At 48.1% G+C, this 26,301-nt stretch overlaps 1 protein-coding gene across 1 annotated transcript in view; it reads right to left on the reverse strand.

The window, feature by feature from the left end:
- Positions 1-3,986: 3,986 nt before the first annotated feature.
- The window catches only part of RALY (RALY heterogeneous nuclear ribonucleoprotein), a 75,203-nt gene continuing 52,888 nt past the window's right edge, over positions 3,987-26,301 (reverse strand). Inside the window, exons 2-9 of the mRNA XM_010212585.2 lie at positions 19,726-19,990; positions 15,435-15,507; positions 9,898-9,945; positions 9,649-9,809; positions 9,104-9,217; positions 8,084-8,229; positions 4,386-4,434; positions 3,987-4,155 (exon numbers count right to left, since the gene is read on the reverse strand). Of these exons, the coding sequence (XP_010210887.2) occupies positions 4,390-4,434; positions 8,084-8,229; positions 9,104-9,217; positions 9,649-9,809; positions 9,898-9,945; positions 15,435-15,507; positions 19,726-19,990 (852 nt within the window). The 3' untranslated portion in view covers positions 3,987-4,155; positions 4,386-4,389. The remainder of the gene's footprint in view (positions 4,156-4,385; positions 4,435-8,083; positions 8,230-9,103; positions 9,218-9,648; positions 9,810-9,897; positions 9,946-15,434; positions 15,508-19,725; positions 19,991-26,301) is intronic.

Raw genomic sequence — 26,301 nt, forward strand, 5'->3', positions numbered from 1 at the left:
AGCAGAAAATCTGTATTTTTCAAAGCTTTTTCTCCTTTGAGACCTAACTTCTGCATTAAGACAAGTTAGTTTTAACCTTTTTTTTTTTTTTTCTTCCTTTGGTTCCACTACTTTGTGTAATTACTGTTTTCCTGGGTTTGCTTCTTCTATGTGAAAGCATTTCACTTTTCATAGTGTGGAGCAGGGCCATATGTCTGTGATGGCAAAATGCACTTTACACAAATTTATTGTCCAGCAAAACAGCAGCATTAGGTGACACAGCTGGTTCTTCTTGCTTCTGATGTTGTTTTATAGGTCTGTTATGATAGCACTTTTTAAAAAAGATAATGAAGTTTTATTGCCTTGATTACAGAGAGGAAAGCTAGAAGGGATGATCTGGTTTGAAATCAAGGCACAAAAGGCATGAAAAAATATCTTTTGTCTGTTTTTTTCTCCTGGTCCTCGGGAGCCTGCTGCAGGCCTTACATATGTCCTCCCTCTTCCCCCACTTTGATGGATCTCCCTTTCCTCTCAAGGTGCACTGCCGGGATCTTCGGTTCTCTCGCAGTGATTATTTAGGTTTGAGGCTGTGGCTGCCACCGGAGTGGTGTCCATATTAAAGTGCTTTAGGTTTGTCTTCAGAACACGTTGTTTCTAATTTTTTTCGCACACACTGGTTCGTTTTTGATTCCAGACCTACTCCACTTTCACAGATTCACCAAGCTGCACGCTGAAGCATGTCACATTCCTCAGTACTTTGTTTGGGATGAGGGAGGTGACCTTGAAATCCTGACCGCAACCAAGAACATTTGGGGCTTGGGGAACACTGTGTTTTAGCACTAGAGGCCTGTCTCTGCCTCCTGGAAGTGCTGTAGGCAGAGATGTGTCTTTCTGAGCAGACCAAAAGCAGGTAAGAGCATGTCTCGGCCGAGGGGGATTTGTAGGGGGCAGTAAGAAAGGAGTTGAGCTGGAGTGAAGATCAGGAGTGGAAGTCACCACCATTCAGTGGTATGCACCAACTTCTCCCTGAACTGCTCAGGATTATCAAACTGGAGGAAACGTGGAGCTTTAGATGCGTGAAGTATTTGTGCTATCATGTTTCTGAGCCACTGTCTTCCTGGGGCTCCCGTCTGCAGAGAGGGATCCTCCCATGCTGGCATCTCACAGCCACTGTTGTCCCCTTGCTACTGTTCTGCTGATGAAGCTGGGTCCTCCTGTGTGAGCCCTGTAAGAACTATTCCCATTTTTGTGTCCTGGAACATGGTTTTGGGTTAATATTCTTGCTATCTTGAAGTGCTGTTTGAGGGGACAGCTGTTAAAGAAGTAACTGTGTGGTTTACCTTGCTAATTCGGGATATAATGCCCATACCTCGACCATACCTCGACTGCTATGCATCTCAGTGCCTTAGAGTATGACGTTCATAGTGAGTCCTGTCTACCCACACTCTTGTACTCTGAAGCATTGCTCAACAGGAACTAAGAAGGCCAATGCATATCCTGTGTGTATCTGTGCTCCTATAGTTCCTTAACTGCCTCATGTTCAACACACTCCTAGGTAGATGTTTAGCACTGATAAACATCAACCACTGGTAGATGTTTAGCCATTTGTCCAGGCAGATGCTCTCCACATACAGGGAATGTTGGTGGTTAGCAAATGTGTAAAGTGGATACTTAAATAACGTGAAGGGAATGGCAATTAGGTAAGTTCCTGCCTATGGTCAGAGAAGATCCAGGACTCTGATTTGTCTGGCCTTCCGAGCCTTTCTGCTAGTTTGCTGGCACAGTATTTTCTGACACCCAGTCTGGAATTTCAAGGCATCCCCATGCGCAACATCAGCTCAACAACAACTCAATGTCAATAGCTGCAACAGCCAGCCGTGTCCTCCCATGCTGGATGATGGATCAAGCCAGGTTTCTGGCACCAGGAACCTGGTTGCATTCACCCATGTGTGGTCCCTGTGGGGACCACAGCTATTTGCTGTGAGAGTGGAGAACAAGCGTGCAGCTGTGCCGTGGTATGTTTTGCTCTGCTGAAGAAGGTACAGGGGAGATGGCCAGGAGGCATTTATTACTCCTGTTGGCATATGCAAACTGGAACAGCATCTATGTTTTTTCCAGTCTATTATATCTGGACTAGTGCAAATAGCCCATGAGTTTAAAAGCTTGGATATGTCCCCTGCTCTCCTGCACCGAGTCATTAGGTCTACAAAACAGAAGTCTTACAGGGCATGTGGATCTAGAAGTTTTGTTTAGCCTAAGGAAACAGACACCATGTAAGGCAATGCAAATCTTGCTAGCAAAGCTGGAGGTTGTCTCAAATGCAGGAAAATGTGTGTGTGTGTATGGATGGAAGAGAGTCAAGAGAGAAGACAGCAAAAGGAAATTATATTTCTTTCTTTTATTATACAGGATTGTATGTACAAGGTCACCTTTCTCCCAGACATCAGCATCATAGTCAGTTCATAGCAAAAAACTGCAGCTCATCTCTCAAAGCCTAGAAAACAGCTCTACAACGGCTCAGTACAACACAACGGATAAATTGTACAGGAACCGGAAAAAAAAGTAGGGGAAAGCACAGTTATCCCTTTAATCCCTCATGAATTATTTTAAACTAAGAAATGCAAATACAACGTTGTGCTTCAAGAGCCATGCTTGCTCCGGGATGGCCCTTTAGCCCCCTTCAGCCTGCTTTTCCCTCTGCCCTTACCGGAACGATGCTGCAGAAGAGGCCTGGCTCTGAGCGCCGGATAGGAAGTAGGAGTCCCCCTTGCACAGCCCTCCGTAGAGGCAGGGAGCGAGGGGGGTCTGCTCAGTTTGTGGAGTGTTTGATGGAGGAGAAGGTGGGGATGGCAGTCTGGATTCAAAGCACTGGTGTGTGGGTGTGTATCGGAGGGGAAGTGGGGGCCAGAAGGGAGATGGGAAGGACACATCCAATCTCAATAAAGTGCTGCATTAGTCTCAGTCCCATCAACCTCTGAACTTGGGAAAATAGGATAAAGCCATGAAAGGGAAAGGCCAAGAAAGAAAAGGCAGAGACACGGACACCGAGGTGCAGAAGAGTTCCCATGACAAGCCACATGCTGACTGCTGCAACCCTCTGACATCAGGGCTTAGGGCAGGTCAAAAGCAGTTTGAATTTGGAAGAGTTGATGCTTGAAGGCCCACATGCATCGTGCTCGGCGTGTTCCTTGTTGCCAGTCTCATTAAGCTCAGACAGGTCGTCTCATTGCTCAGATCCGTTTTGACGATGCTGGAGCGAGGGGAAATGTGAGCCCCCACGACGGGCTGACTCATCTGTCACCGCGCTGCACAGGGAGTGGGGCCACCTCCTGCCCACGCTGCTGCTGAGCCAAGAAAGGGGTCTGTGCTACCAGTCCGCAGGTGCCTGCACCCTCTCCCTCTGCAAGGGCTCCCTGAGCCTTTACAAAGCACTTCCAAGAGAGCTCAAGGAACCCAACCAACTGCAGGTGACGTGTGCTTTCTTTCTGCTGCTCTGGTGTGCTTGCTTTCCTGCGGGCACCTTCCTTCTCCTGCCCCTCTCTTCCAGCAATTGCAAAGAGCTCAGCAATGAAGTGGCACAGGCTCCTTTCCCACTGGAAGGGACCGCGTACCTGTGACAGCTCATGGGATGAGGGAGACATAAGACGAGGCAGCTGTTCTGGGAGGGGAGCGCGCCCCACATTGCTTTGCTTGACATGATGTGTGAGACCATAAATTGTCCCAACTTTTCCGCCAGTTAGCAAGTACTCTGACCCTTAATTACCATTGGGAAAACAAAACCAAACCAAACCCAAACCATACCAAAACAAAAAAACCTCTTTGTTGGATATAATTTCTTGACCCTCCTCTTTTACAAAATGCTGGAGAGCGTCTCTGATTCACTTGGTAACACAATCACTCGCCCCTCTCCAGTCAGTGAAGGTTATGGGCTGTGCAGGGTTTGGTTGCTGCCTGTGCTGGCAACAGTGCTCTGAATCCATTGGATGGGGATCTGCTGGGATGAATAATTTTCTTTGCTTTACAGATGGGTGGAAGATGTTGGGCCATGTCTCTCCTTTTGAATGCCAGGTGGAGATGACAGTAGCCCTTCAGGTAAGCTTGTCTTGCTCAGCGTGCCAGGATAGGGTTTAGCCTCGTGCTTTCCACACATCGTTGCTCACTGCTGTTCTGAACGGGCTGCAACAGACGAGAGAGAAAAATAGGTGCATCATTTTCCCTAAGTTTCAGAGAGGCAGTGACTTAGGAAATGGAGAGAGGGGTTGATCGGTGGCCCAGGTGAGCAGCCAGGCTCCATGCTAGGAAAACTCAGAGGATTAGTGTGAAAGAACATCTTCTGAAGCAGCCAAAAAAAAAAAAAAAAGTATGGGATGAAAGCTTATGCTCCAAAAGTATTGTGTGAGCTATACCTGGTTACTGTAGTCTGGCATCCTCCACATCTGTGTAATGGCTGTTCTCCTGAAGGGAAAAAGGACCAGAAAGAGGAAATCACCATTTGTTCTTCCTGCCCTGCCTGATGTCGCATACAGGGATCGGCTTGTCCTACAGCTTGTGTGAGAGCTCTCGCAGCAGGAACTGCGCTGGGCTACTCGGCACTGAGGGAGCCACTACCTGCCCACACCAGAGAACAGGCATGCCAGTACTCACTACTGCTTGCCCAGGGATGAAGTTGACCCATAGCTGCAAATTGTACAACAGTACTGCTCTTGGCCAGAGAAACAGGTCCCAGTTTGGATCTAAAATGATAACATTCAGAGTATTCACCACGCCAAGGGCCTCAATGATAGCGTGATGGGTTGAACCTCTTTCCATACCAGAGTGCTTTTGAAAATAAGGCATGAGAAGATCCCTTCATGGAGCCATTCTGCAATACAGTGTCACTGAAACGATTAGACAGTCAGCAGCAGTACTTAACTTCCTATGGAGGCCAAATTTTGTGAGGGATATTTTATAGATGGAAATGGAGCCAGGGGACATCTGCAGGTGATACTAGCTAATCTGAAAGGAAAGTCAAGGGAACTTAATCTAAATCGTGATAGTAAGATGCTGCTTTATAAGGCATGGGGGTCCCATTCTGACTTCAGTTCTGAATCTGCTCTTCTCTGCCTGCTTAAGTCAGGTGGAAGATTTTAACTCCTGACTCACTGGAGCACCTCTGGTCTACTGGACATATCTGTGATCTACATTTCTTGTGGGAGAAGGTTCAGGGAATTAGGCACAGGGAATTCACCTCTCCATCATCTTGCTACTTCCACTGCATCTCAGCCAACCTCCAAAAAAGGGTCCATGTGGAGGTGTTGCATAGAAAAACGCCTCAGTCTATCAGTGCAAGGAAGGAGGGACAGCGAGAGTAGCTCTAAGGAGCTCTCAATGGAAGCTACCGAGACGGGCAACTCTGAAGCCTTGTGACTTCCAGCAACAGAACAAAGTCTCCTCTGGCTGCAGAGCTGCAGTTACCAAGCTGGTGTAGCGCCCTGTGAACAGGTTCTTCAGGAGGCCAGGACACAAGGTGAAGAGGCCGCCTTGTGCTTCATGCAAATGGATAGTTCAAACGCACACAGCTCAGCCTTGGAAAAGGCAATGACCTAGGTTAAGGACCAGAGGACAGACCAAACCCAGAGACAGCATGGTGGCATCTGCTACAGACTGAGAAAGGTATGAAGCATTCTCTGGGCAGCTAGAAGAAGCTTCACGATTGTAGGTCCTCCTAATCATAGGAGAATCAGACAGTGTGAGAAAGAAACAGACTAGTGGGGCCACACTCTGCAGCTGTCCCAGGGAGAGCACCCAGAGAACCCCGAAATTGATCTGAGGATCCCCTGCCCTCTTGCCATAGGGCAGAGGGGGCAGAATTAACAGTATTAAGAGATGAACAAGAATTGAAACGGGTCCCTGTTCAAGGTGCAGGCGAACCCAAGAGAGGTTGTGGAATCTCCTTCTCTGGAGATCTTCCAAACCCGCTTGGACTCAATACTGTGCCATGTGCTGTAGATGTCCCTGCGCGTGCAGGGTGTTGGATTGGTGATCTCCAAAGGTCCCTTCCAACCTTAACGATTCTATGATTTGATGAATCCAACCACCCTGATACCTGCTGGAAGGGCAATGGGGCTGGGAAAAAGCAATCCAGGAGGTTTCTGGAGAGCATCAAGGACAATTTCTTGACACGGCTGACTGACAAGCAGATTAGGGGATACCCTTCTGGACCTGTTACTGACAATCAAGTCAGAACTGGTTAAGATGTGAAGGTTGAGAGAAATATTGGCACAGATCGGGACACAAATCCATACTGAGAGACGGTCTCTCTCCACATCTACAGGCTGCAGCATGCCTTTCGGACTTGACTCCTCTGCCCCTACCCACCAGGTGGGCACCCTCACCATGGCCAAAGAGAGATTAGTGCACAGAACCAGGGCAGCCAACTTCAGCCTTGAGGTGGGGCTGAAAGGAAGTGTGTGTGCAGGGTAGATGTGTGCAGGATGTGTCATGTTCTTAGTGACAAATGTGGATGCAGTCTCCATGGATAGCAGGACATGACAGCTATGCTGATGTGTGTAGGTCAAAGAGAGACACAGGATGAAGAAGTCACTCGCCAAGAACTGGAAAGATTTAGGAGTTGGTCAGTACTGCAAGGTCAGGATCAAAGTATAAAGGGTTTTTTTTTTTTTTTTTTTTTGGTGATTTGCCTTGCAGTGTTTAAGGAAATACTCCTGTGGATGAACTGCACACATTAAGCTGCCTCATGCTGAGCACAACCGAGCCTGTCTGATCCTGGCAGCAAAAGATTTCTGACCTCAATGCCTCTTTAGGACCAGAGAATTACAGAAAATAGATTGTAGACACCTGAAGTAGTTATTTTGTTCATTTCCTACACCTAATGAGGACCACTTCACCCTAAATCATTCCCAACAGATGCCTCTCAACTCTGTTTTCATATCCCACCAATGCCGGAGAATTCCACATTTGCTGTTGACAGTCTGCACAGCACTTTATCATCGTTAGCATCAGCAAGTTCCCCCCACCACTAATTTCTACCATCTGTTTCCCTTGAGGTAATTTAAACCTGGGCTTCCTTGTCATAATCAGCAGAGATGAAGGCCAGCTTTTGCCTTTCTGCTTCACAGCAGTCTGTTATGATGTCTTCTCTTAATCATCTCCTTAGATTCAGCAGTAGTTATGGGCTTCAGCTATGAGGCCCCTGAAGATGAAACAGTTGAAAAACTCTGCTAAAATCCCTCACCCATCCTCACCAAGGTGCCATGGGCATCAGAACCACAGCTCTCCTGGCTTGCTGAAGCCCGGCAAAGAAGGCAGCAGCACAGGAGGGCTGGATCTCTGGCCAGCACCTGGTTGCCCTTTGTAACTGCCCATTTCACCTGGGTCTGGAGCTGATCCTGTTTTCAGAGGACCCTTTATTTTTGAGAAATGACAATGCCACCAGCAGTAATACAGTACCCTGCAACACCATGGTAAGCAAACACATTTCTCATCCTGTAACTGCATAAACGGATGCTTCATTTTAGGCAAAGAAGTTGCTCACTGGGCCTGTTTGCAGTCCCTGCCTAGAAAATATCCTTATGCAGGGAAATACTAAGGCCAATGCATATGACATCAGGCTAATCAGGCTCAGGCAAGTGCTGCCTTCAGCAAGGATATACCGCTTCACGCACAGCAGTAGCTGCTTGCTCAAACTGCAAGTAGGTTCATGCAATTTGGTGTCCATCCTGAAGAAAGGTCAATGCAAATACAAGTTGTTAGTCAAGTGTACTCAATATAATATGGCATGTCTTTGCCATATGTTTTAGTCCAACTGAGAATCACTCTGGAGCAAAGCAACCTCTTTTAACCATTGATTTAACTATTGTGAAATCAAGGATAAATGTGAACTGCATTTCAAGAGCCAACTACGTTTCTTCAGCATCTCCACGTGCATTCTCTAGGTCAAATCTTTTGCAAGCAGAGCACTCTGGAAAAACAAGCTGTAAGCAATCATGGGATTAAATACAATTATTTATTTTTAAGCAGGAAAAACTGTATTTTCCTGGGGACTTAACAAGTTCCAGGAAAACTGCAGTTTCTTATTAAATTCTCTTTACCCAAACCCTCTTACCAGTTCATCTTCACAATCATCTCGTGTGAGACCCTCTTCCTCACCCTCATCTCCGTTCAGCGGCTCCTCTGTGTTGATCTCTGCCTCTGATGCTGTGTCTTCCTGGGAGATCTCACTTTTGCTTCCGTCAGCTTTCTTCCGTACCTCTGCAGGACCAAAAGCCAAGACACTTGGATTAGAGGGGGCAGTTCTTGAAGTCTGACGAGACTAATCCAGTGGGCCCTCGTATTCAGGAGCTGCTGTATTAATAATGGATATATGGTGGATTTTTTTTCCTACAATGTTGATTTTTGAAAGAAATACTGGAGAGGCAAATCAGAATTAATTCTGCCAGCCTTTGGGGTGAGTATGAAAAAATACAAAATATGTCATCAAAGAAAAAAAATCATGATTTTAAACCCATTTCCATAATTTGGAGTATGTAATTTTGGCAGCCTATGGTGTGGCAACACACATGCGTGTTTTTTTTGCAGTGATGTTTCCAGTTAGTCTAACACTTGCAGCCCATTTACCCCTTCTGCTTAAATCCCAACATGGGCAGAAAATGAACCATGCATGAAAATGAACTGCAGTGCAGCCTAGTGCTCATGTATAAAACCCAGGAAAGTTTTCGGCTTCTGATTTCCATTTCAGGAAAAGAATGAAAATCCCTTGGGCATAGGCAACCTCCCTCTCCCATCCTGCAGAAAGCAACCAGGGGCTCATAACCAGGAATCTGCTGCTGAGCAGACTTGCAGACTTTGAACTCCTTGGGGCAGGGACCTGCATCTTGGTGTTTGCTATAGTGAAGTCCTTGCTCCTCTTTGGTGCTGCAGAAACACCTTGTGCAGTGTCTGAGGGCTCTCTCCAACAGGAGCTGGTGTGGGCACCGCAAGGCAGAGCCCGCTGACTGTACGGAGCCACTGAGTTGTGCAGACCGGCCTGGCCGCCCAAACGAGCTGCTCCGAACGCCCTTCTCCGCGCTGCAGCTCCCGGCCCTTTCCCCACTGACCCCGAGGCCTTCAGACGCAGTCAACAAACCTGTCGACACTTTCTGTTCTTCAGCAATCTGCTCCAATCTGCCCAGAAGAGCATCGATGTTGGATTTGATCTGCGTCAGTTCAGTTTTGATCGTTTGCAGTTCGCTGCATTTCACTTGGAATGGAAGAAGGAAAGAGAAGTACTTACTCTGCTTGGTCATCTTATGCATTACGGATGATGCTGTGAGCAAGACGTTGCTCATGGCCACCATAACACTCAGCCCTTGTGGCCATGGCTGTGCTGCAGAAACCTCCAAAGCTGGAGATGGAGGGGATTTTGACCAGGACACACTGCAGAGATCCCTTTGCGGCTCTCGGGGAATGGGGCTGTCTCCTCTTGGCTGCCTGGCAGGACAGTGCCAAAGCTTCCTGGGGACACATCTACTAAAAGGAAGGTGTCGGGACGGTACCCAGGACTCACTGTGTCTGGGACATGGAGGCCCTTGATCGTCCAGCCTCAGCCCTCCCGCTGACCTAAATCCCCTCGCTGGGCAGGGGACACGTGGGTCACACGGGGGTCCCTGCCACCCGCCCGCACATACTCACACTTCAGCTTGGCCGAGCTGTTGGCGATGGCGGCCGACCTGGCGAAGAGCTTGACAGGCAGCGTGGCCTTCACACGCCGCACAAGGGGGATGGTGACCCTGGGCCTCTTCACGGGGACCACCCGGGGCACGGGCGACACGCGGCCCCGGTACTCGAAGAGCCTGTGCAGGGATGGGCAGCGGGCTGAAGCAGCCGGGGGCTGCGCCGGATCAAAGGAGAACCCGTCAGGCCGCTGCCGCCCCTGCTTACCTGTCGTAGAAGTCGTCTCTGTAATAGTCATAGTCGAAGTCATAACTGCTGCAGAGACAGAGTAAGGACAGGGCTGGTTAGTGACCATGGAGAAAAAGAGGATGCTCAGGAATTTAATAGTTGTGGTATTGAAGATGTTTAGTCCCTTTCTTCTCCTCCTGATACCCTGTCCATGTCCTGTTTTTTGGGCTTTCATTGCATTTCAGCCCCTGGTTTTCTCATCTCCACCATGCCCTGAAGACTCAACCCTGCTTTCGCCCTCGCTGCAGCGGGTGTCTTGCAAGGCAAGAGAAAAAAGCATGAGTGCAGTGGGCGTTCCACGGGGCGATCAGCCTAGTGCAGGCTGTTGTTAGGGACATGGTATCAAAGGGTGAGGGCTCAAGCATTAAGCCTGAATCAAGAAAAAGAGAGACGTGAATTTGGTGTCCTGCAGCTTAAGCAAGAAGTGACAAAAACGAGAGGAGTTTTGCCAGGGCAGCAGACGGGAAACGTAGTTTTGACCAGAAATTCAATTTATCACCCAAGATGCCTATGCTGGTACTGGGCTTCACAACATGTATTTAGGTCCAGCAACTTGCTGCTTTCTGATACTGGTTTTCCTTTTCTCAGCGTTGGTGTCCTCCCATCCTTTTCTGACCTTAGCCAATATGTCTGCTGGCCTCAGAGATGAGAAATGACTATTCCAGTACCCCAAATAGCATGATCTGCTTTTATTTTCTTATGTGTCTTTCTGATCTGAAAAAGAAAGTTGATTCTCGTCACATCAGCTCTTGCTGGAATATAACTACCATATTCTTATGACTTAAGAGGCAGCATGGAAAGTGGAAAATTTTCAAGGAGATATTTCAAGACCGGTAACTTGATTTTCATTCTGACCTTGTAGGAAACTTCGAAATATAGAAAATCTCCAAGAAAAATAACTCCCCTCAGCCTTCCAATCTATCTTGATCACCACGAATGTTCGACTCCAATTCTACTCGAATCCAATAAACACAGAATACAATCAAAATAGGAAGTTACTTGAAAGGAAAATTGAAATAGGCTGCATCTACATTGTCAAGGTACTCCTTTTCTCCCCTTAGATGCAACTTAAATGAAATTGCTGCAATTTTGTAATATTTCTTAGTTCTGACAGGCTTTGGTGAAATGCTGCTGGCTGGCTCTAGCAATGCAATGGAAAGGAGGTTTTTGGGGTCCATAAGCAGGGAAAGGCAGCAGTAACCTCTCTGTACAGTTTGCAGACACTGCCTGGGAAGAAGCAGCGTCTCCATTCACCACAGAAACTTGTCCCTGGGCTGTCACTGGTCATCGGTCTCTGCTCCTGCTAGCAAAGCTTGCTATGGCTTGGAGGCATCTGCCAACATCTGAAACACTCTCATGCCTTTCTTCTTGTCTTAGTCACCCTGCTGGAGCCACCCTGGCCCAGATGGGTGGATGTGCGTGTGTATGTGTGCATGTGTGTTATCAAAAAGTTAAGATAGATTTGTAATTTTTTAAGACTTTCTGAAACATCATTTTGGTATCTTTAGTGGCCAATAAACCCAGTAAATGATACTCTGTTTGCAGCAGGAGCCATCCAGGGAATGGATGAGCAGCACCGGAAAGCCTCGCGTTTTGCTGATGCAAATCACCATCGACACAATTTTGCCACTTGTTATTTACAGTTGCCGCAGAGAGTTAGATCACAGCGTGTCTGATCTGCTGGATGGAGGGGGTACAAGAATCTCTGCAAATTGGTGTGGGTGAAAAGCAAGGGAGTGCGGAGATTCTCTGGCCCTGGAGCCTGGGGGACTCAAGACACTCAATATCCCATTTCAAATGGATGTAGATGCTTAACTATCCTGGGTACCTGGGCCTGACTTTCCAAATGCGGTGGGAATCATCTCATGGAGCCTATAACAGACACACCCAAGCCAGACTCTCCTTATGGGAAGAAAGAGGCAGATCCAGGTTAGGAATCATCACATTCAGAGGCAGACATTGCAAATAATTCAGGGGAGCTGCACTGAATAAGTGATTTTTTTTTAATCCATTCAGACTTAAAAAAAAAAACCCTCCGTAACTTTGAAAGGGGCAAGACAGAGCTTTGCTGCAATTGCCTCAGCTGCAGTGGTTTATCTGGAAATTGTGTGCCTGGTCATTTCACTGCATGTAAGATAAACCTCACCAAAACTGATGGATCATTTTTCAGTGACATGGTAGGGCTTCCTATGTGTGGAGGAATAATTTTTGCCATTTTTCAAACAGTTGGTGACACTGCGACCTTTAAAAACAAAACAGGAGAACTCGAGAGTAAGCCAGCACGAGGCTGTAAAGCGGTGTCAGGTAGCACGATGCCTCCAGTTCCTGATGTCTCTTCTGTGCCATTTCTGTTTAGTAATTAAATCACATTCTTTTTAACAACTTACCAAAGTTCAAAACCAACACACTAGGAATTGAAGGGCAAATTGTTTCAATGTGGTGCACTTCCACTACATTTGCAGGAAGGAAGGTGCCACTTTGGAGCATGTACCTGAAGAGCAGATGTAAATCTGAGTGGCCATGCTTTTAATTACCTGGTTGATGGCCTTGTACTGATAATCACAAGTGACAGGTTCTTCTTAGGTTGCATCCTTCTATTAACAGTTGCACAACCTTAATTATTGCAGCAGTAGAAATAATATCAACTGCAAAGCTACTTGCAACATCAGGCATTGATTAAATGGGGAGCTTTGAAAATCTTGCACATGTGGTGCGAGATTCTTTCCTTCTGCAAGTTGCCAAAGTAGTTGGAAGCTGGGAGATAGATATGGGAAGGGAAAGGGGCATTTCCAAGATGCTAGCACTGCACGGAGGCTGCTGCGTGCAGGGAGAGGGTGCTGGGTCCAGCAGCTGGTACCGTTGCTGCTCTGCCCCGTGGCTGTTTCTCAGCCCCATCAGGGCAGATTTGGCCCTGGGCTCTTGGGGATGTTGTTGCTCCTGGCACTGCTGTGCTGTTGTGGGATGAGTGTAGCTGCTGCTTGGAGGAGGCTCAACACCAACTCCTGGTGGTGAAAGCAATGGGCATAACAAGGGATGCGAATGCCAGCAGAGCCGAAAGGAGACCATCCTCCCATTCCTGCAGGCTCTGAAAATAAGCCAGTGGTAGTTTGCGTCCATCCCCATTTCAGACTTGGTTCCTTGGGTCACTGATCTGCCAGACGCTTTGTTGCTCTTGCAGGTTCAGCTTAGGTTGTCCCAAAGCTCGATGAAGATGTCCTTACAGCTGCAGAGCAAGCCCATGACCAACACTGTTCCGAAGGCCAGAGCTTTTTTCCTCCAAAGGTCCAATACAAACACTGAGTTGACTGCACTGCGACATCTCCTGGGGCAGAGCTGACTCCTCATCACAGCCCAGAGCAGGGAGCAGACCCAGCAGGGCCACAGGGACCAACGGGACAACAGTCCTGAGAGCCCAGGAAAGTCTGCCTGGACATTCCCCAGGCAGCCAGAAAATGACTGCCAGAAGGTTTTGTGATACAGCATTCTCCAGCTGGCCTCGCTACCTCGCTGGTGGCATTCCTGGGCACGTCAGCACCCTGCAGAGTGCTCTGGGATCCCCTGACCCTGCTTGCAGCTGGTCGGAGCAGGGAAGGGATGTCCTGTGTGCAAAGAGATGCTTGGGCAAACACTGCAGGCAGCGGGAGGGAGCCCTGCCATAAGGTTTTACACTATCTGAAGGTTGGGCTCCTGCAGAGAGACGCGAGAATTTATGCTGGCAAAAGCCTGTGAATGTTTTACCTACTGGCAGCAGAGGGGAAGCCAAATCCCAAGGGATTTCTATTAAATTTCAAGCACCCAAACACATACCTTGGCTGATGGATCAAGGGAAGTTGTCAGGATTTTTGATTCCTCTGCATCCAAAATGAGAGATCCCTTCCCTTAATCCACAAGTCTCTCCCATGTTGAGACAAAATAAACCCCATTCCCCAAGGAGATAATCTAATGTGTTCAACATAGCATTTCTATAAGCTATAGATTGCAATTTGTAAGTAACTCCAACATTAAAAAAAATAAATTATGGTTAGAAAAAGCTATAACCATAGATTGGTGCAAACCTGGTCTCCCTGTTTCCCAGGGTTTTTGCTAGTCCAGTGGCAAAGTTTAAATCTGTCACCAATCTAGCATAAAATACTGCCGAAGCTCCGAGCAAGATAACTCTCTAGACTGTATTTTAACATAACTGTATTTGTGGGAAGTAGCAAACATTTCGCTCTACCTCAGAGTCTGAGATAATAGTCATTACAACAGGAGTGGGTTAGTGGCCAAGGCATGGACCATGAGAAAATGCTGGCAAAGGAGGAGTCTTTATTGCCTGCCTGCACAGAACAAATGGAGTTGCATTATAAACTACCCCCACTGCATAAATAGTATTCATACATTTAAACAAAAATATTTCTATTTTCTCTGTTTCCGTATATCAGTGTGGATATTTCCCCTTGCCTTGCATCCCATGTAAATACAGCGGGCCAAACTCTGCTCATGCAACAAGATGGATTAAATCTTCAATAAGTTTCTTTGAGCAGATTTTCAGTAGTGTGCGGCATATGTGAGCTCTTGGGCTGTTGGCAGAGCTCTATGGGGCAGCCCCTGTGTATTTTTGGTGCTGTGGGGAGGCACACACAGGTGCTTCGCTTGGGAATGTGTTTACACACAGCGGCTCATAAATCTAGTACCTGTAAAGAGCTAAGAGCCAAGCAATAAACTGTTACTTCCTTGGGTACAAGGTAAGAAATGCTCCTCCATCACTCACAGCCGTAATCTTTCCCTGGATGCTGAGGTTTCTGTCTAGGAAATCAATGTGCCGTAACTCCGCAGCACGTCCTGCCCTCCCTGTCTGGCTGGCTCGCTGGGACCATGTTCCTTATCTATTAAGGGCAAAACCATTGGGAAGAGGCAGGTGGCTGCTTCCGTGACTTCCTCATCATGCCACAGTCTGGTGACTGCAGAGACCTGATGCACGGTCAAGCTGGATGCTTCTGCTTTGCTGACTTTCCTTTTTACTGATTTTCCTTTTAAACTTGGGTCGTAAAGGAGATATTTAGAAGAAGAGGCAGTTGGGAAGGTGAGATTTCCCTTGTCTTGGATTTTCTTCTGCATGTGAAAAACCATGGGTTGGAGTCTATCTTTTCTTGGCCTGTTCTCCTGCGTCTTTGCCCAACTCATCCCTGTTCTCCTTCAACACTCTTGGAGCTGGATTTGGAGGGGAGGGCTTCACTTTTTCAGACCCATTTTAACATCTCTGGTGTGGTTTCAAGCAGCTACTGTCTGTATTCCTTCAACAGACACCCAGTCCATGAGCCAAGCTGTGCCCAGAGGAGACTCACACGTCCCCAAGCCCTGGCTCTGCTCTCACTGGCTCTTTTCCCCTCAGCCCAGCAAGCAAGGACAGAGCTCATTGAGTAGCAGCAGCCTGGGGGGTTCTGGGGGAAGTCCAGGACCTGGAGGCATCAATATGCCGAGTGGGAAACATCAGCCCTGAGACACAGCTGCAGGGAGGGGACACGGAGAAGACCTACCTGTACAACGCCGAGGCTGCTCTCTTCAGCCCTTTAGGTCTATTTGGCTTGGGTTCCCCGGCCATGTTGATATCTGCAATGAATGAAAATGCAGCGATCAGCACTGCTTCGGACCAAGGCAGTTCTTACCTTTGGCTGACCTCTTCCTCTCCCTTTGCAGAGCTACTAATCATTAGTTTTCAAGCCGAATGCCCTGCACATTGCTTAACCCATGCACACAAGATGACAACTTCAGGTCTGGTTTCTCAGGAGAACTCAGCGTGGTTGTGATAAGACACCAATCACATATAAAACTGTTGGATGCTGTTAACTGGCAGTTACAGTTTATCCCTTGTTCTTTGCAGAATAAAATGAATTTTAAGCACAAGCCACCTGGGCATCGCTCGGATTTGGCTGCGCTTAAAGCTGCACAGGGGCAGACACATGCCTGCAGCCACCCGGGTTGATCCTGGAGGCAGATTCCATCGCAGGGAAGGTGAGAGCGACCTCCTTTAGCCTGCAGAAGAAATCGGTTCCGCTGCCTCGGTGTCAAATGTGCTTTCAAAGTGAGAAGAAACAGTACAGACAATTTAATGATGTCTGTGGAGCCCCAGATTGCATGGAGAGGAGCAGAGAAGCATGAGGTCTCGATCCCTCAGAGTTCCTTGGCCGAGGAGCAAGCAAGTACCTCCTGGTTTCTCTATCACACCCAAACTTCTGCTTTTCAGGCTCTTTCCATATAAATGTTCTTTGTTGCTGACAGTTAATGCTAAAGGAGTGTCCAGCCTGAGAGCAGAACAGGCACACATGACTATGGACAGGGCAGGCCTGTGGACAACTGCTGTCCTTGTGGCTATTGAGCATGTTGGGGCCTTTCTGAGTTAGCTGGAGCTGACTCAGAAACGGTCATTTTGGTAATGACCATTTGCTGTGAGCGAGGAAGGTAGCAAACTCTTCCTCCGTGCACTCCGTAACACATCCTCGCTCAGCTTTGCTCTCCCTGCTGTGAGCCCTTGTGGCTGTCAGGGGCTTCTCATGAGCTGTCAGTCACTTTTCTTGTAAAATGGAGGGCTAATGGCACCACCATGCTGCTTAACACGCTTTGAGGGAGATGCAATGAAAGCCCAATGGTGGATAACAACACCAATTAGCTCAATTTGCTGGTATGCACCACTAGAAATAGCACAGCAGAGCCTTCATCCGTGCATGCAGTCAGACCAAAAATTTCTACTTTCAACCTACAGCAGTGGTGCAGTTAGGTTCCCTCAGGATTCCCTTGACCCTGAATAAGGAGAGACAACAGCTCAGCACGCACATTGGCCTGAATAGATTTTGCATCTCACTGACAATCTGGCTCCCTCCGCTGCATCACTGTGCTCCATCAACTTATCTTCATCTGTCCCCTCTGCAGCTGTCACTGAAGCCATCTGCCCACCCCATGGCTGTATCCCTCTCCCACATCCAGGCATCTTTGACCACATGAAATCAGGAAGATGCCCATTGCCTGGCAGAGGCAGCAGGGACAGATTACTGCTGGATTTGATCTTGCTACCAGTAAAGAGCACTGGAAGCTTCCTGCAATGTCTGTTCTTCCAAAGAAATATCTGGTTGCATCCCATCATGCATAAGTTACGGAGGGAGCTAGAAACAGATGTTTGCTCTGGCCAGCCCTTCCAGAGAGCCTAGAGGAACAAACGTTTGCAACCTGCAGAGGAGGCTCAAGTTCAGAACCTGTTTTGGAAGCTTGACATTTCAGATTGAACTGGCAGGTTAAAGCTGAAGATGAAAACATTCCTGCTATGGCAGAAAGCAGCTTCCACTGCCTGCCAGGGTAGGGAAGTTTTGCTGTCAGCTTGGAGTACCCCACCTCTACAGAGCCAAGCACATCCTCTTCAGCAGCACGTCTTCCATGTCCTCTGACCCCTTCCATCCTCTCCCCAGGAGCACAGTGGCGTGGATGTGACCTCCCCTTTTGGTGGTGACTTTCCACCAGCAATTCCCTGAAAGCTTGTTTGGTGCAAAGATGTCTTCTAATCACCTTGGAGGGTATTCTCTTCTCCTCTCTGCCAGGTTTTCCTACAAGGGGAACATGCTCACAGCCGCCAGAGGTCCCTATGGCTTGTTGTCAAACCGGGCGCTGAGGAGAGCATCAGAAGTTCCCATCAGGTCACCCTTTCCTAGCCATCTCTCCTCAGCAAAGTGCTCGTTTCTCGGCTGAGTCTGTAGCATATTTCTGCAGTGTCCACATAAGCGTCTTTCTTCCCCAAGGCCTTGCTCATTATGTCTATGCACTGTGTGAACATGCGGGCAACATCTGGACTAGAAGCAATACTGGCACAGTGCACTTCACCCTGTCACCCTGTGCCTTCAACTTTGCTTTGTGCTGAAGGGAAAAGAAGTGTAAAAGTTTCTGGTGTTTGAATAAGCCGCTGGAACCGATGGAAGCAGCATCCTATCTGAAAGACCACAGCTAAATTCAACTTTGTGTTTCAGACTGCTGTGCCAGAAGCATAGTGGGAATGGGTTGTAAATCTCTTCACTGGGTGTCCAATGACCACTCTCTGCAGCAGGCTGACAAGTAACAATTTTTCATTAAAAATGCTGTCTTCAATTCTCAGCTTAGAGCTGGTTGACAACAGCTTCTCAGCGTGTGACCCTTCAGAGCAATCTGCAGAAGAAGGATGCAGCTGGGAACAGCTGGGATGTTTTTGTTATTTTTTATCACACAGCAGGGATAGACCAGAGACTTTCACATACGTGGACAGAGGGGGAGGAAGACATCTCTTTTAACATCAGTTGAGCAAAGTTAGTCAGAGGTACATTGGGGTATACTACAGGTTTGACAAGTAAAAGGTAAGGTGAGCACCTCCATCCCAAGCTGAACACTCACTCCCAGAGGTGCCTGGCTCTGGTGACTGTACAGCATGTCTAGGTGATCACTTATAACTGGACACTTATTTTTAAATGGTGAAAAAAGGGTGAGATGACATGTGTGGAAGCCCTACAGATGATGAGTTGCTGTCATTTTAGTTCAGGCACCTTGAAATGAAGGGTACAACATCAGGGTCTGAAAATTGCTTCAATGCAGGATTTTTATCTTAAGCTCTCAGTGTCTCCACAAAGTCCAAGCAGCACTGTGGTCCACCCTCCAGGGCATTGGCATGGGAAAAAAAGTAATCGAGACTCTCCTCTCATGCTATCCTTATGATCTCCTCTATGACCAGAAGCAGAAGGAGAAACATTGAAGACCAGAAACCATCCTCCTCTTTGCTGTTTAGATTGTAAGATTCTCAGCAGTGAACATCTCTTGCTACAGAGCCTAAAGGGGCCCAAAATTCAGTGGGGCCTTTAATGTTGCGATAGTATCAACGGTATTAACATATCTTCAAGCTCCAGTGACTTTTAAACAGCATAATCCAGTCATTTTAGTTAACATGCCTGAACACTAATGACACATGGTTAATTTAGGCACATCTGTTTTCTTCCATGCAAATTCCCTGCTAGATCGTTTATGCTGGCATGTTATGCAGAGGCTAAGACCATGAAAGGTGAAATAAGAGGAGTAACTAAGCAAATGAGTGTGTCCAGGGACCCCAAACCTCAGAAGCTCATGGTCCTGTCCAGAAAGAGAACCAGGAAATGTTTTTCCCAGCCTTTTCCATCCCTACCAGAGCTCTAAGCAAGAAAATGAGATCAATCAAGACTCTTATGTTTTAGCTCCTACAATCACAGTCCATAATGTGAGTTTTGGGGGCCTAACATCAAGGCACTAATAGGACTTACTGACCATGATCAGCCTTCCTTGGGACCCCTGCCCATGGGCCCAGGAGCCTCATTTAAGCTCTGGCCTGGACATTCAGCCCTTGCCTAAGTTATGCTGCCAGAGTGCTGGTTTCCGGCTCTATTTTACCCATTGCCTGTACCCATGACCCTCCACAGACCCTCTCAATCCAGTCACAGACCCCAAACTGGAGACTGACCTCCTGGCTTGACCTCAGACCTGTGCTGTCACTATGGGCCTGCCCAGCCAGCACTGGACCTGAGTTGAGGCCTGACTTCCTGCTTCACCTCAGGTCTGCCGCAACACCATGGACTTGCCTGATGATCTGGGCTCTTGGTTGACCCTGGTTATCATCTCTGGGTCTGCCCCACTTGCCTCATTTTGGGGCTGGGCCTAGGCCCTGACTGGTGAGGCTTTTGCCATCCTGGCCACAGTAGCATGTTCAGCTCCTTGCTCCCAGTTCCATACTCCTTGGGGAGCAGCCAGTCTTTGCTGCTCCCTGGCACCAAAAATGGCTAGTGGAAGACTTACCCAGAGTCTGGCCAGCAAGCACGCGCCCGTTCTCGCCCAGGACAGCGGCACGCGCGTGCCTCTCGTTGGAGTACTGCACGAAGGCATAGCCCTTGTGAACGGAGCAGCCCACCACGCGGCCATACTTGGAGAAAATGGTCTCCACATCCGACTTCTTGACCACGGCTGTGTTGAGGTTGCCAATGAAGACTCTGGAGTTGATGGACTTGGGATCGTTCTTGTTTGTGATGTTACTTGTCTGTACCTTCAATGACATCTTGAACATCTGAAGGAAAAAAGGTGAGAGAGTCAGAAAATGGCATAAGGGAGTTACCAGAGTCTTACAAAAAGATGGCCACTCCCAACAAGCCCGGAGCACAAGAACCAGCTCTTCAGTGTAGCCAGTCACAGCTGGTGGATTCTGTCTCTGGAGAGCCTGTACACACTGGGGAAGGGACTCTCACCTGGCCAGGGCAAAGCTTGCCAGAAATGTCTCATTTATCAGGTTCTCGTGCTCTGGATGTAACCTGGTTGTTCTTGGGGAGCAAAATGCGATTTAAATCAATTTTACTTCTAAGTAAAAGCTTTAATACAATTTAAGGAAAACTTTTTACAGTCTATAATTAATTACTATTTGAGGACCGCTTATTTTTCAAAATCAGTCTGCACGCAGCACCTTAGTCCATGCTTATCTCTCAGGGCTTTTCACTTGCGAGCACCTCTCAGCACAGGCCAGCTCTCACTAGACACAAGCACAGGCTGCTCCCTGCGGATCTGCCCTTGCAACTCCAAAGGAGCTTGATATTTTTCTGGATGCAAATGAGAACGGGGTGGCAAAGTGCCCTGTGTGCTGCAGGAGGCTGCCTGAGGTTTGCACTGCACTCGCTCTCGCACTTCTACCGGGATTGGGAGCGCTAGTTCCTAGCTGCATTTCCTACAAACAGGAGGTGTCACTGTTAGCCTGGGAATCTCCAGGCCCTCAGTCAGAGATGCTGTACCGAGCTGCTTCCATGCATTTTCCAGAGTTGTAAGGTGCAATCCTTGCTTCACTTTGGAAGATGAGGGATGGGAAGGAACAGAGGTGGTAATTGTGTGAAACTAAATCTAGTCTTGCTGTCTATCAGGCTGCCGACTATGGTGGCTGCAGAAAAATTACAGGTGTCCAAAGACACCCATTTGATTTCCCTTCCTCTTTCCAGGAGCACGGGGGATGCTTTGGAATCACTTTATTGTGCACTGCGTGTTATTTCCCCAGGAAAAGTCTGCTCCGAGCTGCAGCAGGTATTTTCAGCAGCTCTGCCTGTCTCAAGGGTTGCACAGACGCAGGTCCTGCCCCGACTCGTCCCCACATCTCGCAAGGTCTGCTTGCCCGCAGTACCACCGTCCGTGGCCTTTCCCAAGCCTTGAAACCCACAGTTCTTCTTTCCTCCAGTTGTTGCCAGACAGATGCAAGCCACGGAGATACAGGAACATTTCCTGCTGTGCTCTTTGTGTTTACACTTGAGATCTTTAAAGAACTAAAGTCCTTCTCCTGCACGGGCCTTCCCCCATGGGATGTGAAAACTTCCCAGTTGTGTCTCTCTTCCCCTAAAACAGTTTGAGGGGAGGAAAGGTCATTAATTTGGTAGGTTAGCCCTCCAGGTGATGTATATCCTTCTGAAGACTACTGCTTAGCTTCTGGCTCTTTGGGGTGCCCAGGCTGGCTTGTTGCTTGTATAAACCAATTCCTGTCTGACAGTGCTTCTCTAGGTAGAGAAAAGCATCAGTGTTTTAGGGTCACCACTGCCAGCTCTGTATCTTGTTGGGGTCTCACCAAGTGGATTGCATCTCTCATGCAGATGGTGTTTGCAGCCTGACCCAGGTAGATATGGAGGGTTTTAACACCGCTTGCAATCAATGAGCTCCAAACAGACAAGTTGCGGCTGGTAGACCCCAGCCTTTCCAATTCTCAGAGCACAAAGAACTGGACACTCAGTTCCTTTAATCTTTTAAAGCCAGGCTATACAGAGCATTGGGAATATATGGCAGGGATGGTCTTCCATGAGGAGCAGCAGCAATGGCAATGGCACAACAAATCTTATCCACCTCTAGCCTCTATGATTCCATTAACCTACCACTGAGACAGTACATAATCTTCCTAATTTGACTGGAAAAAAAAAGTTAGGCATTGTCTAAGTCTGGTTTGTTGCATTTTTTTCCCACTCCTACAGACAGATATTTTTATTTTATTGTTTCCAAACCAGCTTCTGGCTGAGCATGTGTTCTTAAAAACAATGTAGAAAATGACTGAAGGATAAGATTTTTGAGGTAACCTAAGGTGAACTGAATCCTCTAACCCTTGGCAAATGGTGCCTAACTTCAGCTTTCTTGAAATCCCAATAACATCCAAATAACACTATCTATTTGTAATATATACTTTGCAGTGCTCTGTTCACTGGGGACATGCTCTCTAAGCACAGTTTTGCTAATGAACATAAAGTAGCCTGGAAAAGATTCACATAGGAAACAATCTCCATTCCTGTTGCACAGGTGGCGAAACTGAGAAAAAGCCCAGGCATGATTTCCAGTCATTTTGTCATTTTGGGTGCCCAACCTGGAGAGTCCTCCAGCATGTCTCATCCACAGGAAATCTCCCTGCTAATCTCCAGGGCATCGGGATGAGCTGAGAGTGGGGAGGACTTCCAGAAGGGCTGCAAACTGTATCTAGGGTGCTTTCATCAAGGTAATCCTGGACTTGATCCATTTTGTATCCATCCCATGGTGTCAGTGATTTTGCAGGTCAGTGATGCTGACGGATGACTTTACACCTAGAGACTCCAGAATCCAGTTACACCCAGGGACTGACTGTCCCTGTAGTTTTTGTTTCAGAGTAGATGGGCCCTGGCCTATGATCTCTGGATGCCTATAGCCAACACAAGGCCATCTCACACAGACTTCCTTGGCCCACTTAGTCACTTCCCCTTCAGGAGATCCATGCCCACTCCTTTCCTCTTTGATAGCTGCCAGAGTTTATTCAAGTCTTCAATCATTCCTGCTGCCCATTCTCCAGCCTCGCTCACCCCCACCCCACATTCTCTGACAAATTCTCTTCATATCAGTCTGGGTAGACTATGAGCCCCTAGCACAACCCTTGGATGACGCAATCACTACCCAACCAGCCAGCTAGATTTTCACTGCTCCAGGAGGCCACCCATCCAGATGGTGACTTCCTGACTCAGATGCCTGGATACTCTTGGAGACCATGCTAAGAGTCTTCCTGAAGTCAACACAGATGCCAAAGATCTCACCACTTGAATCTCACCACTTGATCTCACCACTCACCACAGGAAGCAATCAGGCTAGTCAGATCTCCCAGTTGGTTGCACACATTCTAGTGGAGAGCTCTCCTCTCTCCGCCTTCCTGCTGGAGCCAGCGTGGGCAGAGCTGGCTCTTGTTGCCTCCAGACCTGCAGGGTGCTGGCAATATGAGCACCAGCTGGTCGTGTGTGTTAGGCTGTGCCTGTGGTCCTGGAGCACGCAGCCAGCGGCGTGTCTGCGTGGCAGGGATAGCTCTGCCTCCCACTGCAGGGTTCGGCCTGGCACCAAGAGCACCTGCTAGGACGTCTCTGGACATCTTTAGGACATGTTACTATCACCTGCCTCACTCTATCTCCGGCCTGATTTCCCTGCAATAGTATCTGCTTAGGTGCCCTCATCTAGACTCTGCTGGCAAAGACAAGCATTTTAATTTTGGCTGTGGCACCAAATAAACTAAAACATAATCTGGTCTCCTAGCTTCTCCTTCCTTTCCCCTGCAGCCCTCATGGAGTTTTGCTGCTGTTCTCTCATGTGTGCATCTTAGGGAGACCTCATCCTGCTCCTAGCCCATAGGCTCCCCAACCTTTGTCAGGACAGGAATGGTGACATCTGCCCACGTTTCCATCTCTGAGCAGCTGCTTATATCTACAAATACCAATTGCATCAACTGCTGAGCACCTTAACCTTGAGCAGGAGGGGGACGGGGGTTAAGATGATTTGGCAGGAAGAGCATGTGGGGTGGAAATCAGTGTGTTTCCCTCCAAATTCGATGGGCCAGCTCCTCTCAACAGGTATAGTGTGACTCAGCTCTGCTCATGTCAATGGGCCCAGCTCAGACTGCACTTTCACTTTAAGAATAAAAGAAATGCATGAAAGCAAAGAAATGCTTCACCCTGGGAGCAAAGGACACAGTGGACACTCAGACCACTCTTGGGCTCTTCTCGCCCGGCACTCTGTGCTCACTTTGCACCAGGCGCTTTGGTATCCCAAGGTTTTTTGTGAAGGCGAGCCATGAGATCCCTGTTGTACAGATTCGAAACTGGCAGCAGAGGAGGGAATCCTGCGAGAACCACTCTGGGAGCCTCCCGCATGTGGAGAGCTCCAAAAAGGAGGCCACCGTCACCCACTCCTGACTGCACCCACAGCAAGCGAGCAGCAGGCACCAGATGGCAGCCTCCAGGTCCAGCCAGATGATGCCCATGCTACCTGGAAAGACTTGGGAGGAGACCAACAGGATCCCTCTGTCTCTGCGCACAAGGTGTTTGTCAAGCACCATCTGCCCACGGGCTCCTGCCCAGGGAGAGGTGCAGCCTGAGGATGCTCCCGGGAGCGGGGCTTCAGCAGCAGCACAGGCTGCAGGCGCTCCCGGCTTGCTGAGACTTGAGGTGCCATCAGAGACCTCCCCCACGGGACGAAATGGCTTGCATGGGTCTATGAAACATGTGGTATAGGGTATTTGGAAAGCGGGTGCCGAGCACTCATCAGCACCCCCCGTGAAACCCGCTGCTCCCCAGTATCAGCAGACGCTTTGCAATCTTGGCACAACCTCTCAGCATTTCTCCCTATCCCCAGCACTCACATCACATCACTTAGTGGACTCTTTACTGTAACAACTGAAAAAGGGACATTTTAATCATCACATATTAATATTTCATACTTCATCTAATTGCATTCCAGCAGAGCACTTCACACAGGATGCAGATTAAATCCTGCATGGTATCAACTGTGGCAGCTTATTGTTCCTTCCTGGTGAAAAAATATAGCTCTTCAGTGCATTTTTACAAAGTACAGCACCCTCCTGAGCCACTCTCCTCTTTGATATACCACGTAAAAGTCAGTGGGAGTCCTGGTTTGAGTTGGAGCTGGAAATCTTGGTGATATGTCTGATTAGAAAAATATATACAGCTGAGACACATGCCTCTGGTTATACATTAGCAGTCTAATAACTATGACTGTCCTCATCGGATGCATTTGCACAGCTATTAATTTACCTTTCAGCACCCAGTGTAGGACTGCAGCAAGTCAGGCCTAGTTGAAAATGGGAAAAAGAAAGACAAAATGCAACTCGGGCTAAGAGAGATGAACCTATGAAAGAAGACTTTCATCTGTTGACCTCAAAGAGTATAAAGGAGAGTTCAGTATGATCAGCCCAGCTTTCTGGAAGGGAAATAGAGGAGACGAGATGACCACCTGCGCCGAAAGCCATGGCCCAGACCACTGCTGAGCTGGAAGCCCCTTCCACCCATCTGGCACCAGGTCCCTCCTGGGGACGAATGAGCCCAGAATCAGTCACCCCAGGTAACCCCCAAAACATGGTGAGTTTTTCAGTTAACGCAATTTTCACATAGAATCACACAGAATCACAGAGAATGGCTGAGGTTGGAAGGGACTTCTAGAGATCATCTAGTCCAACCCCCACTGCTCAAGCAGGGACACCTAAAGCATGTAGCACAGGATCACATCCAGGAGGGTTTTGAGGATCTCCAAAGGATCTCCAAAGAAGAAGACACCACATCTTCTCAGGGCAGCCCGTTCCAGGGCTCTGTCACCTTAACAGTACAAAAATTCTTCCTCACATGGAGATGGAACTTCCTGTGTTTTAATTTGTACCCACTGTCCTTTGTCTTGTCATTGGTCACCACAGAGAAGAGTTAGGCCCTATCCTCTTTACATATTCAGGCACAAGTATTTGTGAAAGATGATAAGATCTCCTCTCACTCTTCTCTTCTCCACACTAAACAGGCCCAACTTGCTTAGTCTTTCCTCATAAGATAGATGTTTCAGTTCCTTAAGCATCTTTGTTGGTCCACGCTGGACCCTCTCTAGAAGTTTCATGCCCTTCTTGTCCTGGGGAGCCCAGAATATTTCTGCACACAATATTCCATGTGCGGCCTCACGAGAGCTGAGTGGACGGGCACGATCATCTCCCTCTACTTACTGGCTACGCTCCTCCTGGTGCAGCCAGGATCCATTTGGTCTTCTTGCCCACAAGGGCACATCGCTGCCTCATGGTTAACTTGTTGTCAACCAGGACTCCCAAAGCCCTCTCCACGGAGCTGCATTCCAGCAGGTTAACTCCTAATCTATACTGGTGCCTGGGGTTATTCCTCCCCAGGTGCAGGACCCTGCACCTGCCCTTGTTGAACGTCATGAGGTCTCTGCCCAACTCTCCAAACGGTCTAGGTCCCTTTTCTCTTCCTTCTTTGCTTCCTTTCATTTCCTTGCATGTCCTTCATTTCCTATTTCCTTTCCTCTTTCTTCAACTTCCTTCCTTCCTGCCTTTCCTGTCTGCCTTCTCTT

Source organism: Tinamus guttatus, unplaced genomic scaffold, assembly GCF_059628265.1.
Source record: "Tinamus guttatus ecotype Peru unplaced genomic scaffold, ASM5962826v1 Tinamus_guttatus_pri_ptg000326l, whole genome shotgun sequence".
NCBI classification, from domain to species: Eukaryota; Metazoa; Chordata; class Aves; order Tinamiformes; family Tinamidae; genus Tinamus; species Tinamus guttatus.